This window comes from Montipora foliosa, chromosome 10 (assembly GCF_036669935.1).
Source record: "Montipora foliosa isolate CH-2021 chromosome 10, ASM3666993v2, whole genome shotgun sequence".
NCBI classification, from domain to species: Eukaryota; Metazoa; Cnidaria; class Anthozoa; order Scleractinia; family Acroporidae; genus Montipora; species Montipora foliosa.
This window is the reverse complement of record NC_090878.1, coordinates 21,725,855-21,740,796: the sequence shown is the minus strand read 5'-3', so window position 1 is coordinate 21,740,796 and position 14,942 is coordinate 21,725,855. Positions and strand designations below refer to the sequence as shown.

Here is a 14,942-nt window from a genome sequence, read left to right as displayed (position 1 = left end):
AGTTTCTCCCTCAAAATAATTCACAAGAAATTCGATTAATATGGCAAAAAACCGCCGCTTTCTTTTTCCAGAGGGGCGTGGTCTTTAACCTTTGATAACTTTGTTTTTAGAGAGCCATTAAAGTGGTACTACGACCAAAAAAAAATTTTGTTTTTTCTTTGGATTTCAAAACTATGTTAACTAAACACTAACTCACCCAAGTTTTAAGTTCTGATTTTAAAAAGACTCCTGTTTATGTCAGCTGGAATTTTCTTATTTATTGGTCCGCCATTACTAACTTCAAAATCTTGAGAGAGCTGGGTTGAGGAGAAAATGACGTCAAACACTCACTAGTTTAAGAATGCAATGCGTGTGTACGCGGCCTAATTAATATGCAGCACGGGAGTTTCGGGCTTTCAGACTTTTCAACCCGTGTTTTGCATATATAAAAAAAACAGGAAATGATTTTTTGATCATAGTACCACTTTAAGCTTACGGTAAATGCCACGTGCGCTAAACAATCTCTGGATTCCTTCAGCTAGTCCTCATACATATGGTATCCCAGCTTGTATCCTCTCCAGTGAATTCGCTGCATCCGTGACCACTAAATTGAATTTGTTGGATCAAGTTATGTTTATTATTTAGCTGCTCCACATTTGGTTTGGGGTATCTCTCAACAACTCCTGGTTTGCACTCTAATAGATATAAAACACCTTTACCTCTCCTAGTCAATGTTGCCCTCTTTTTTGTTAAAGTTCATTTATATTTCAGCTCGCTTTTACGCCAGATCAAGTGATCAATTCCACAGAACTACTACATTTCTTTTTCTGTGTGTTTAAAACTACTCTAGTACTTTTTTTATACGTAAAAAGGGTTCAATAAGCAAAACGCAGAAGTTTTTTAATAATTTCACATTTGTGGAGGTGGTTTCCGACCATTTCTCAAGAATAGCGTTTTTTTTTAAAGTAAAGACAAAATATAGATACAATGATGCCAAGTCAAGGAAAACGAGAAACGCTGCACCTTCTCAGGGGGAAACAAGTTACAATGAAAATGACATTCGAAGACTCCAAATAACCTCCAGCGTAATTTGACAATCAACCTCGATCCATGGATGCTGAGGTTCCTTGTTTGATTGGTCAAAACTGATTAATGTTGCTCAGTAAAAAAAAAGCGAGTGTTGCAGGAACAAAAAGAAGCAATCCCAAGGACCTTGAGGTCACGTTTGGTAAAATTAATATGTGAAAGTTGGGCTACAGTCGTGTAAACTGTGCAAATTTCTATTACTGGTTGTAATGTAAATACCACAGTACCTCACAACCTTGAAAAAAAGCTAACGAAACACATACTGCAGAAGGACCTTCAGGTTTAAAGTCCGCACGATTTCAGAGTTGTATCATGTGTAAACAATGTCCCCAAAACGCAAATCTAGAAAGATATAGCTCTGCCAGGAACCAAACATTGTTTCAGGTGAATTTGTTACGGAAGGGGCTGTAATAGTTAGTCGGAAAACGGTTGTCGATTTTCAGTGGCTCCCTGTCATCCGTTACAAGGGTCTCATTAATTCATGTTGAAAATCAATTATTGTAAGTTTATTTCATACGAAATATTGATGGGTTTCAGTTATAGCATACTTAAGTGATGACTTTGTTTTTACTCACCAGTGTAATGCAAGTGCTCAATGAAGTATGTTAATGTAGCAATATAAGGAGACAAAAACAGGTGGAGCACATTAAAGGCTAAAGTCCCCACAATGTAAGAGTTTCACCGAATGTCCCCACAATTCCAAAGAAGTGTAAGTTTTGGTCCCCACAATGTGTGTAAAAACTGTCCCCACAGCGTAGATGTGGGATTTTGTAATTCTTTTTGGAGTGCATAGCATACTCTATCCGAGTACACTCAAATGCTATACATATTATTTGGTAATGTCTCTAGGAACACCAGGTCCACACAATGTAGATTTGGAACACAAGTCCCCACAACTGGGTAAAGGTACGTATGTATGTATGTATGTATGTATGTATGTATTTGAAGGAATCAATTATGTTAGGAGTCACTTTCTCTGGATGTACAATAGGCCATTTCCGAGTTCAAGTCTGCCTCCTCTTCAAAGCGAGTCTAAGTGCGAAGTTTTTCTTATGAAATGAGTCATAAATCAGTCATATCTCAAGTAGAACTAATTACCATCACAAAAACTTCGCACTTAGACTCGCTTTGAAGAGGAGGCAGACGTGAACTCGGAAATTCCTTATTGGCGTGATGTGATCAACGAGTCTCTTTGGCCCAACAGTTTCTTGAAATTCTCCAGTTCCCAAGCCTTTAGCCAGGACTTTGCATCTCAAATCCCTAGCAATACCCATGGTTATTCTTTGTCGTGTACAGAACTATCTTTCCCAGAAGGGCCTAGTCCACAGGGACTTAGCAGCAAGGAATATTCTCGTGGGACATGGTAAGAAAATCAAGATCGCGGACTTTGGATTGATGCGGCAATTGTACCATGAGGTGTACGAAGAAGACACTGAGAAGAAACTGCCAGTGAAGTGGATGGCTCCTGAGTCAATTTTTGAAGACATCTTCACCACCAAGAGCGATGTGTAAGTATCAGGTTTCGTTTATTATATTCATTAAATACAAGATAACCAATATGATGTTAGTGCATTTTTTATTCAATGGATTGTATTCAATGTTAGAGATAACATGTCATCTTTGGTCTTGTATTAAATAAATTCCACACCTAAGTTCAAACTACACACCAGCAGCAAAATGAACACTGTTTAGTAATTTTGCTGATCCATTTGTTTTACTTGCAGTTGGTCCTATGGCGTGGTTCTGTGGGAAATTGCAACTCTTGGTCAGTAATAAGAATTATTTATTCAATTGCAATTAATATATTTGTACCATATTTTTGGTCATTTGCCGATAATGAGCCTCCAATGCAAGGTGTGTTTTGTGAAACTACACTCATTCAAAAGTGTGTATCTCTTCGGTGTTACTATAACCTGGCCTCAGTTGATCAAACTAAGCCTGGATAACTTTATCCAGTAGATAAGTCACTATCCATTTTTTTATAAAGTATACTCCACATTGAACGACTAAACGTTGGCCAAGACTTTCGCAGACACCTACATGTAATACGTTAATGCTCTGGGTGTGCATATTCATGGATACGTAAGCAAAGACTGAAATCTTCGCTCAAATTGATATTATCGGATAGTGACTGACACTGATTGTTTACTGACTATGTATAAGCAATTGTGTGGCTGACTGACTTCCCAATGGCGTACTTCCCATCTGACTTAATTGTTGAACGAACGAACGAACAAAGGAACGATTTCCTTGGTTGTTTTTTTGCACTATAAAACCCCTTTACATAAATTCTTAGTGACAGGATCCCCCGGGGGTGAATATACAACTTTTATATTTCTTCGCAGCGGGAAAGGAGACCTTCAAGGCTACATATGATTGTTTTTTCCCCAGAACACCCTAAGTGAGACCAAAATCCGAAATTTATACCCCTAAGCGAGACGACGGGCATCCCTCCCCTTGAAATGAATTTATTCAACTTTGAATTTCAACATTTTCGCGACAAGTGTCCACTTTGGTTGAATAATCAAAACTTGGTTTGAATGACTGTTGTTGCTGGCACATCTGTGGTCGTCTTCTAAATATCACCACATGTTTGGCTGGCTCAACGCATGTTTGCGTTTCTTTCAGTTCGTGTACCGTTTTAGTGGGTGAAATCATTCCTAAAATAAAAAGGTTGCGAGTCGGGTGACAAATCACGTCTGCTAAGGCGAATATGTTATAAATTACAAGTAAAAGTAATGATATACCACGATGATGTTTCATTTCATTTTCTCACCGCCTGTGAATGAGCTGGCTGGACTCATGCACTGCCTCGATCATTCAATCAATCAATCAACTTTATTTAAAGCAGGGTAAATGGCTCAGCAAGCTGGTTTTCAGACATGCTGTGTAAGAATTACAAGGTTCTATGAGTAAAATGAACTAAGAAGAGTGAAAAGTCTAGCCACCTGGCTGGCTGACCCACCAACTGGCTCTTTGTCTAAATGTCTATCTGGCTGACCTACTGCCCGACTCTGACTGACGGAATGACTAACTGAATGTGTTTTGCCCAGAACACACCAAGTGAGACCAAAATCCGAAATTTATACCCCTAAGCGAGACGACGGGCATCCCCCCCCCCCCCCCCCAATCCGGGAGAGTTACTGGACCAATATGCTTATTAAATTGAAGCAACAACACTACTGCACAAAAACGTGATAACAAAGCTTGTCTCAGTGCTGGTTTTAGCTACTTTATAAATTTGAATTCGTTGCCTTACTTTGACAGAGTAGGTACAGGCTTTTGCTAACAGGTGATGTTAAAAATATGAATACAAGCCATGATTACGTTTATTTTGGAGACTAGAAGTTGGGTCGTGAGTCTTCGTAGTAAAAGAATTTCAAGTCAAAATTTACACACAACCCACGAAAAGTTCCCATTTTTTCGTTTCCCGCCTCCCCGATCTGATATCTTGATTCAGGTGAAGGGAATGGGTTATATTAGAGTACTTTTGTTCTAACTATCTTAGATAGCCATATAGGATATCGCACAACATATTAAGTCTTATTCGAGCCACGCAAGGCAACTGGAAATGAACTGATGATTAGTAATAGTAACAGGACTGAGTGGTGTACAATTCAGGGAGTAATGCAAATGATTTCAAAATTGGCCGAGCGCGCAGCGCGAGTCCGATTTAATTAAGGGAGTAATCGCCCGCGCAGCGCGAGGGCGATTTAATTAAGGGAGTAATCCTGCAAATGATTTCAAAATCGGCCAAACGAGTAGCGCGAGGCCAATTTAATTAAGGGAGTAATCGTGCCAATGATTTCAAAATGGGCCGAACGACACAAAGTCCTATTTCTAATTAAGCGTAGCTATAACAAAATGCGAGAAAGTCAGAACAAAATTCGAGGATAAAAGGTCTTTGAATACCTTTTTGTGTGAAAAAAGTCAAAATTATATCCAATCTGTTTTGCAAACTGTGCAAAAACAGCAAGAATGACCCCATCCCAAACGCATGTTAATGACGCGTGAATGACGGAGGTGTCCAATTACAGGTATGCAATTCGGAGTTGTTCAAATTGGATACTTGTAATTGGACACCCATGTGATCGCACGCCAATTACGCGACAAATAGTCGCGCACAGAACCAATCAGATTCGAGAATTTTGTAATAATTACGGTTAGATTTAAAAGCTGCTACTGTCAGGGCATGCGAAATGTTCATTTTCGGTTTCAGTCCTTGGTTTTAAAGCGTCGCATCCTTAAGCTCCCTCCCTATTCACGAAGTTACGGGCAATGACCAAGAAAGATGGACTGGCGTTTTCAGTGCGTCTTGGAAAAAGGTGCTTTTTTCTGTTCACTGCTGGAAAACTAATTTGAACAAAAAGTTGCTAGTTGGCGCTTGCCTGTATAAAAAATTGAAATGAAAGTCTATGAGTTTTGTAATCTTGGTTCTCCACTTTGCCGAACAATAGGCAGAAGTCCAATTTACATTATCACTATTGTCAGTCTACAGTGCATCAACCCGAGCCACTTCTCTTGGCTAGTGTCCAAAGTTTGAATAAAGTATTCTTGTTTGGCTCACGATGTGGTCACTTGTGATGTAGATCGCGACGTTTCGACTGAATACTGCCTGTCTTCATCAGGCGATGAGGTCGACTGGTTATGGGTCAACTTCTAAGTACGATGCTCCGCTGTGATTGGTTGCCTTTAAGTAGCTGTGATTGGTGCATTTCGATCCTCACTGTTCTGGTGTGTTGTTCCTTCGGCTGTCCGCTGTCGTACGGTTCTCCTGTTGTTTTGTTTCTTGATCGTGGGCATCCATGCTTCCGGAATTTCTATTCCACTATCCCTGTTGATGTTGTTAGGGTGAAGTCTTATGTGAGTCGGCTCATTGAGCCTGCGTGAGTACCAATGAGGATCACGATCAATAAACTTTATTTCGTTCCAAAGCGGGTTGTGTCCGGTGTTGTTAGGGTGTTCTGAAACGGCGGAGGTCTGGGTACGGGAAAGTCGAATGTCTCGCTGATGTTCTTTGATTCTATCTTGCGTAGGTCTTGCAGTCTCGCCAATGTAGATTTTACCGCACTCACAGGGAATCCTGTAGACCACGACATCTTGTTTAGTCGGCTCGACAGCGTCTTTCGGTTGTACTAGATGTGATCTTAATGTGGTCTCCGACTTGAAAACAGCGTGATGCCTTGTTGCTGTAGGCAGCGGCGAAGTTGTTCGGACTTGTACTCGATCGTGGGCTCAGCACTGCTACTCGGTTTCCTGGTCCTGGTGATTTTCTGCAAGAAAGAAAGAGGGTAACCATTAGAGACAAGAAGGGAAGACAGGTGTTTCCTCATTGGAGATAACAGAGGGTTTTGTTACGAGATCTTTGGCGTGTTCGTAGAGGCACTTGACAATACCGCTTTTTACTGATTGCGGGTGGTGGGAATCATACGCTGAGTACTGATCAGTGTGCGTAGGCTTCCTGTACACGCTAGTGGTGAGGCGGCCATCAGGTTCTCTTGAAACTGCGGTGCCAAGGAAAGCGAGTTTGAAGTCGTTTTCTGTCTCCATGGTGAAGCAAATGGAAGGCTGCTGGCTGTTCAGATGCTGTAAGAAGATGTTAACGTTTCCGCGATCCAGGATGGTAAAAGTGTCGTCAACGTAGCGTTTCCAGATACTAGGTTTGTAAGCCAAAGTAGTTATTGCCTGTTGTTCGAAACTCCTCGTGTAGGTTAGCAATAACAGCGAGCAATAACAGCGGAGACCGGGCTTCCCATGGCTGCTCCTTCTAATTGTTCGTAAATTGATCCGTTATACTGGAAGTATGTGGATCTCAATACGAAATTCAGGAGGTCAGCGATCTGAGCAAATGTTAGTGTCGTGCGGTCCGCAAGGCTGGGGTCGTCCTCTAGTCTCTGTAGCAGGGTCTGTATTTTTCTCAAATTCTCTGTACACTAGTGTACAGTACTGGCCGCGGGAATAGCAACATTACAGGCGCGTATCATGCACGTAAGTCCGCCATATTGCGCGCAATTTACACGCAAATCACGCGCGTGTTACACGAGAGTAAAAAATGACGCGAAAGTGTGTTTAAATACTTACACGCAAATTCTTCACAGTGCGTGTAAAATTTTACGCGCACAGTTTCGTGTAAAAGAGTGCTAAGTATTCACTGTTGTACATCAATTTGTAACGGCTTCTTCTGGAAGAAAATGTTGCATGTCTTATTGCCCTACGTTTACGAAGAATGTATTCAACTTTGAATTTCAACATTTTCGCGACAAGTGTCCACTTTGGTTGAATAATCAAAACATGGTTTGACTGACTGTTGTTGCTGGCACATTTGTGGTCGTCTTCTGAATATCACCACATGTTTGGCTGGCTCAACGCATGTTTGCGTTTCTTTCAGTTCGTGTACCGTTTTAGTGGGTGAAATCATTCCTAAAATAAAAAAAGTTGCGAGTTGGGTGACAAATCACTGCTGTTAAGGCGAATATGTTATAAATTACAAGTAAAAGTAATGATATACCACGATGATGTTTCATTTCATTTTCTCACCGCCTGTGAATGAGCTGGCTGGACTCATGCACTGACTCAATCATTCAATCAATCAATCAACTTTATTTAAAGCAGGGTAAATGGCTCAGCAAGCTGGTTTTCAGACATGCCATGTAATAATTACAAGGTTCTATGAGTAAAATGAACTAAGAAGAGTGAAAAGTCTAGCCTCCTGGCTGGCTGACCTACTGCCCGACTCTGACTGACGAAATGACTAACTGAATGTGTTAACAAAGGAATAAAGGAAGGAAGGTAGAGGTTGTCCATCCCGCTGGCTAGTTAACTAACCAACTTGATCAGTTACTCAAAGACTGATTGGCTGACCGACCAAGACTGACCAACAGACTGACTGACTGACAGACTGACTCAGTAAACAAATGAGGGAATGAACCAAATCTGGCCATCTAGTAAAGCAGCTATCCAAAGGACTGACGGACGAGGAGACTGAGTAGTTAATCAATAGATTAATTGAATAACTGGTTCAGTGGCTAAATGAACAAGGAAAGAAATGGACTTACAGAAATAAGAGCAAGCAAACGAATGGGGAAACATACTCCGGTTTGGGGTTTTTGGGGGAGGTGGGAAGGGGCGAGGAGAGGTTAAACTTCTCTAAGATATTCCAACGCCAAGGCGTAGACATGACCAATCCGCCATTTTTCCTCAGTTCATGATGAAAATGGACTGAAAGATCTCGATCTTACCAATTTTGTGTGCTCAGCATTTGCATCTCTAAATGTGCACCTACTTGCTTACTTATTTATTTATTTATTTATTTATTTATTTATTTATTGTGAGGTTCAAATCTTTATGAATCGAGGTTTTCTTTAGTAAAACACCTCGCTTTCTTTAAATGGTTTATGGTGTGCCTCAAGACATGTTATGTGAATAATTTACAGGGGGCTCACCTTACGCTCAGATGAAACACAAAGAGGTCTTGGAGAGCTTGATGAGTGGTTACAGACTGGAAAAACCTGACATGTGCACAGACCGTGTGTAAGTTCTCCCTAAGTAACTATAGACAGGAAACATCATATGAAACCATTTTAAGAAAGGTTTGGTACGTACGATCGAAGTAGGAATGTTTAGAATTTCATAGTGTGAGTGAGTTGTTTGATCTGTTTTCATGCCTCTTTGCATCCATCTTCCTGAAACACAAAATTCTTGAAGATAACTACTGGGCTAACTACCAGGTAACACAGTTGAAATTTGTTGCGACTTCATTAGAATGTGAGTTTGAAAGAAAGACCTCCTGTCGTATCTGGTCTCGCAGAACTCAAAGATGTACAAAACCACTGGCTTTGCCTTAGTTTCCATTTCCTCCGTCTCACTCTTCCTGAAACGACACAAGAATTGACTGGAGATACAATTACATGGATTTCAGAAACCTTGCATGTTTAAAGCCTTTAGGTATTTTACTAGTGTACCTACATGGGCGAAATGCTGCCGAGGGGAAGGGGTTAAGTTAAGTAGACACGGTTCGTGCGTGGAATTGAAGGGACATTTTAATAGGCCATGAGCAAGGGAGGGTACAAAACGTAAAGGTAGACTCTCACTGGAGAAAAGAAAGAAAACAGTAGTTAGAGGATACGAGCATGTACTTCTTGACATGGTCAGTTTTAATAAGCGCAGAGTACTAGGTACTATGATTCATGTCAATGACTGAGATAATATACTTTGCCCTTAAGTAAATTCGAAATCATAAGTAAGTGCGATCTGTTTGATTTAAAAAAGGTAAGTTGTGGTTAAAATAACGACGCATCGTTTCTGAGGAAATACAACGTAAATAACCCCTGAGAGGAAAGAATTATGGTTACTAGTAAAATACGAAAACCAGAAGAGTTGAAGAAAAGAAATTAAAGGTAATTGGGTAGCATTAGCATCGATTGGGATACTCATATTCAACGGCAGGAATCCTGACCATTCATCACTCTAGTTCAGCCTGACAGCTTTTTCTTTTTGTATTTCACGAAGCTGCGATAACGTTTATCATGGATAAAAGAAGCGAAAATGAACTGTAACACTGAAAAACAGAGCAGTCTTACAGGTTAAGTTTCCTCGAATTGGGAACGTGGCTGCAAGCTTCTGTTGTAATTATAATCTTCTGTGTACCTAACAATTTGCTCAAATATTTATTAGGAACGAAGACTCTGGGACGTGGATCTTAATTCCTCAATTCGCACTTAACCACAATCCTTGCACCCCTGACCTTACTGCGACCACAAATGCTTACTTTTCGAAGAAAATGTGTTCTTCTCTCGATTTGAGAGCTGCCTCGTTCGTTCGCTTCAGGTTCAATTACAGTTGGAACAGTGAAACACATGAATCAATCGGAAACAATGTTAATAGGTTATGTGAAGATCATCGATTTTCCTGCAGAGAAGGAAACTCCTTTTTTGTTAATTTTTAAGGTACACCTTGATGACCGAGTGTTGGAACCAGGACCCAGATGAACGGCCAAGCTTTCAGCGGCTGTATAACAGACTTGACGATATGTTGGAGGAGCAAGGGGAGTACTTTAACTGGGACAATCACGACGAAACGAAATATTATTATAGCAAACAGGCTTCAAAGACAGCAGAAGTTGATGAACTGGACAACCTTGAAGTTGCAAATCTGCCGGATGTGTCCACGGTAAGTTTTGTAGTACAAACTTCTTGCCGTTGTAAACTTGTGCTTGGCCTTGCATGAAAACTGAATTTGTGTATTGAAGTTACCTTCAATCTTGTGCTATCATACCTTTGATCTTAGCGGGGGTCAAACGCATTAGAAGCTGATGAACCAGCCCAACTCCAAGTTGAAAATCCACTGAACGTGTCCATTGCAAGTCTTGCCGTATGAGCTCCAAGCTGCACGGTGATGAATTGGTTCATTAAATCACTTTTGAAACTCCTTAAAGTTATGCCAATATGCTTTGATTTCATTGCTGCGAGACACATCAGAAGTTTAGGAACAGGAAAATCATCAGGTTGTATGTGTCCAAGACAAGTCTTCAAGCTGAATGATTTACAGTTGTCAACAAATGCTTTGCCTAGCATAACTGAGCTATCAAAATTTTTAGTTTAAGTAAGTTACGAGACATAGCTGGAGATTTAGCTTTATGAACTTTGGTCTTAATCAGTTTCTCGGTTTAAGATAGACCTTGTAGTTAGATTGCTGCTAAAGCTACTTCTTAATTGATTGATTGATTGATTGATTGATTTATTCATTTACTTACTTACTTACTTATTTAATTAATTAATTAATTATTTATTTATTTATTTATTTATTTATTACCAAGTGAAATATAACACTGTTTAAGTACAACTAGCTACCAAACAAATTGCCCACTGTCAGGCACATTTTCTTACCGAGGCCGACAGATTTTAACAATTTAAAGCTCAAAGATCTGCCTTGTCTTGACTTTGTTTGGCCATTAACAAGCAAGAAAAGGGAAGAATCTCGGACGACACCATTATCGTAACCTTAGGTGCACTCCTCTCGTCTCATGGTCCACTCTGCTCAAACAAACACAATGGCGTGCTTCTAGTCAGTGAAGGCAGGTTTACTTGCACTGTTCGCGAGAAGCAGGTCAGGGCAGAGTTTTTCATTGCTCTTCTAGAAGGCATTTGTTGCATATGTTAACTTGGCTAAGTCATCCAATTAAAAAAAAACGTCAAAAAGCTGTAGCTAGGCTGGGACATACTAATTGTTATCATCTGTGATCATCATCATATCATTACTAATTTTTATTTACTTATTTTAATAGTTTATTTCTTCTCATTTTTTTTTTTTTTTTGGCAATCCGTTACGCCCAGTATTCCTCCATTGTTACTTCTGTAGATCATGGACTGAGTGCTTTTAATAGGCAACTTTCACGCTAGCATCATTTGACTACAACTACTAGAATTCAGTTTGTTTTTCTTTTCTTATTTAACTTTTGTGTTCCCAGCGGGCTCAAAATACCAATAGCTATAATTCGCATGGGACAAGCAAAACCTGCAGGATTCTGGTACTTGTAGCCAAATGGCGTCATCATGCAAATGTTCTATTGGTGAATCTAAGTTTAACTGAGCAAATATTTAAATTAACGTTAGGAACGGACTTTCTCAACATGGCAAGCTTTTAATTAAAGTCGCCTTCAACCCACTTCAGAAGTGCACATAGTTAGATGTTCACCTAATTTTGATATCAAACACCAAGTGTCCCTTTAACTGTAGGCATTTTGCTGCCTTTTGAAACAACAAAGTATGTGTTAGGGTTAGCATATTATTCAGGTTAGGGTCAATGCAGCTGATAATTTTTCCTTGCTCGGTGCAGCCTAGAGGACACTTAATAATGTTAATTGTGAGCATTTCTGGACACAAGTTGGGCGGAAGAGCAAGGAAAACTTCTTGACGCTTATCAATATCGGCGTACATCTCAATTTAGTATAATTGCATAGGTGATTATTGACAATTCTCTGCGCTGATTGGTTGCCGATGAGGTGATTATTACGGGATAATCACTTAAGCGGTTTTTCAAAATGGCCGCAGGCGGAAGAGCAATGGGACAACATCGGCGAACATCTCAATATGTGCATTTCTGGACATATCGCATCCACTACTTTCTGGGTTTTCTTTTTCTCTAGGATAAACTTTTGACCTCATGTTTTGTCTCAACAAGGCTTCTACCAAGACCCCAATCAACCTAAGGACTCGTTCAACTATTTAAACACCCTCTACAAAGCAAAATTATAACGTGTTGGCCTTGAAGACTTTGGCAGTGTAAAAAAAAGAAACATTTTCAGTAAGATGAAGGGAGTATTCAACCAAAAGAAACACAAAATTAGATAGCTTATAAGTAACCATGCCAGGCCCTAAATTAGAAACAGCGATAGGTCTTGACGTTGTAAAGAAAAGGAGCACATAACGATAAGTACAATAAATCAATTTCTTAATTTTGGTAATTTTTTTAAAAGTGCAAGCTGCACTTAAAGTATGTGCTCTGTTATGTTGTAGATGGTGCATTGGCATAATAAGAAAGAAAGTAGAGTAAAATTTCACTGCGGTATGTTTCTAAAGAAGGAGGGGAACAAGAAACACAAAATAAGTTAGCTTGTAAGTAAATATGCCAGGCCCGAAATTAGAAACAGCGATAGTCCTTGACATGTTAAAGAAAAGGAGCACATAACGATAAGTAAAATAAATCAATTTCTTAATTTTGGTAATTTTTGTAAAAGTGGAAGCTGCACTTAAAGTATGTGCTCTATTATGTTGTAGATGGTACATTGGCATAATAAAAAAGAAAGTAGAGTAAAATTTTGTGTTTCACTGATTTATGTTTGTGAAGAAAGAGGGGAACAAGGGAAGGTCAGACATTCAAATGATGGCACAGTAGCTTCTTCGCTGTAAGTAAGAACTTACAGAGGACAATGTTGAGACGGGAAAAATGGACAAGGAGACTAAAACAGAACCACATGTTACCATGAATAGATGGTTTTCACGTGACGTCACAGCGGCCATTTTGGTGTACTAGAACAATAGGCATCCTCTCCCTTGGGGACTGAACTCTACTTTTATGCAAATTCTGCGCAAATATTTTCTATTGTTTCGTACACCAAAATGGCCGTCAACTCAGGTGAGTGAAAACCATCTATTGGTGGGGGAAACGGTGCAACGAAAGGTGTAAGAGGAATGACACTTTTATAGGCAACTGATAGGGAGCGTAGCACTAACAGCCAGTCATTATCACAAGGACCGTAAATGTATCTAATGACCGTGTTTGTAGTGTTTATTACATTTAGATGCTTATGCACGGCGGGTAAGGTAGGTATATACATAAGGTTTCTTTTGGCCACTCTCAAGAATACCATAATATTCTTTGTTTGTCCTCCAAAATTTTGCATAAGCATTGTTTTTATTTTCTCTTAGGACCCTTGTAAGTCCCAAGAGAAACTGGAACATTAGGCCACTTTCAAAAATACCGTAATACTCTTTGTTTGTATTTTCTCTTGGGATTTGCAATGGTCCCAAGAGAAAATAAAATGTTTATGCTAAATTTTGGAGGACAAAAAGTATCATGGTATATTTGAAAGTAGCTTACTGGAGAGGGCTTCTTAAACAACGTTGACATAAATTAAAATGGGAAAGTTGTCGACAGACAAGCTGGTGCAGAAACAGTTTTGAATGCACATTGACTTACCCATCGCAAGCAGAAATCTACAGTGAGTCGGAACAGGACTATCGACAACATATGGCACGTTCTATATTCTGTGACAGGTTGACATCTAAAACAACGTTCACTGTGGGGACGATGGCGCAAAACATTTTTAGCTTAGCCCCAGACAAAGGTTTCCTTTTCAACTTAAAATAACGAGCAATTTTCTTGAAGCATATGTTGTCCACTGTTTTGCTAACTTGTTTTTTTTTAATTGCAACAGAACCTTCTCTTTTACAGTGCTTTTTTAAAATCTATACATCTTTCAAAGCAACATTGCCAAAATTTTGGTTGAAGAATTTCACACCCTTCCCGATTTCCGAGTTCTGTTTTTTTTTTTGGAGGGGGAGGGGACTGGGTTGAGTGACTCATGCAAAGGAACTTAGCTTTCTACAAAGACCACACACCGGTTTGGCATATCGCCTTGAACTGACGCTTTTTTACTAAAAATTACTTTGTTAACATGTCTCACTCGTTTCAATGTGTTCTGGTCGATATCCCTTTGTAGACGTCACAATAGGCTTGACCCAGTCCCCTCATAGAACCACGGTTTTCGGAATCCGTCATAAATATCGGGAAAAAGCAATGCCCTTAAACACTCACTATCAATCGTGAATTTAACCAATTCAAAACATCTTCTTTGCATGTTGCTTTAAAAAAAAGTACTGTAAACAGCCTCGTTTCGAGGACCTCTCCCTTGCCCTCTGCGCTCGTTCCCTTGGCTTCTTCCCGCCCCAGCCCCAAAACCAAGGAGAGGTCCTGGGGACGAGTTTGTACTCTGCAATTAGGATTCAGTTGCACTGACCAAAGAAAAGAAAAATTTCTTGGGATCTCAAAACTTTGCTTACTTTGTCTAAGACATTGGAGACCCTGGGAACGAGGTTGGGTGCACAACACCATGTTACTCTGGAGGGGAGGTGCTTGGGCTGGTCTTTCATATACCGGATCCGAAATAATTAAGGTCCATGAAACAAAAGAACAAAGCGAACATAACAACACCTAATTAGCAAGGCCTAATCGGAATAACAATTTTTTTTTTGTTCTCCGCCATTTTTAGTCCGGTATATGAAATTCTACCCATATTTTCTGTCATGATCACAACTTTTAATATTCGGCTAAAAAGAAAATTAGACTTCCTGCTTTTTATTAAACTTCTTGTTCAGCAG

General features: G+C 39.8%; 1 protein-coding gene across 1 annotated transcript in view; it reads left to right on the top strand.

Annotated features, from left to right (window-relative positions):
• The window catches only part of LOC137973818 (tyrosine-protein kinase receptor Tie-1-like), an 80,487-nt gene extending 69,355 nt beyond the window's left edge, over positions 1-11,132 (top strand). The window contains exons 3-7 of the mRNA XM_068820705.1: positions 2,362-2,573; positions 2,790-2,830; positions 8,499-8,595; positions 10,011-10,233; positions 10,351-11,132. Coding sequence (XP_068676806.1) covers positions 2,362-2,573; positions 2,790-2,830; positions 8,499-8,595; positions 10,011-10,233; positions 10,351-10,440 — 663 coding nt within the window. The 3' untranslated portion in view covers positions 10,441-11,132. The remainder of the gene's footprint in view (positions 1-2,361; positions 2,574-2,789; positions 2,831-8,498; positions 8,596-10,010; positions 10,234-10,350) is intronic.
• Positions 11,133-14,942: the final 3,810 nt, after the last annotated feature.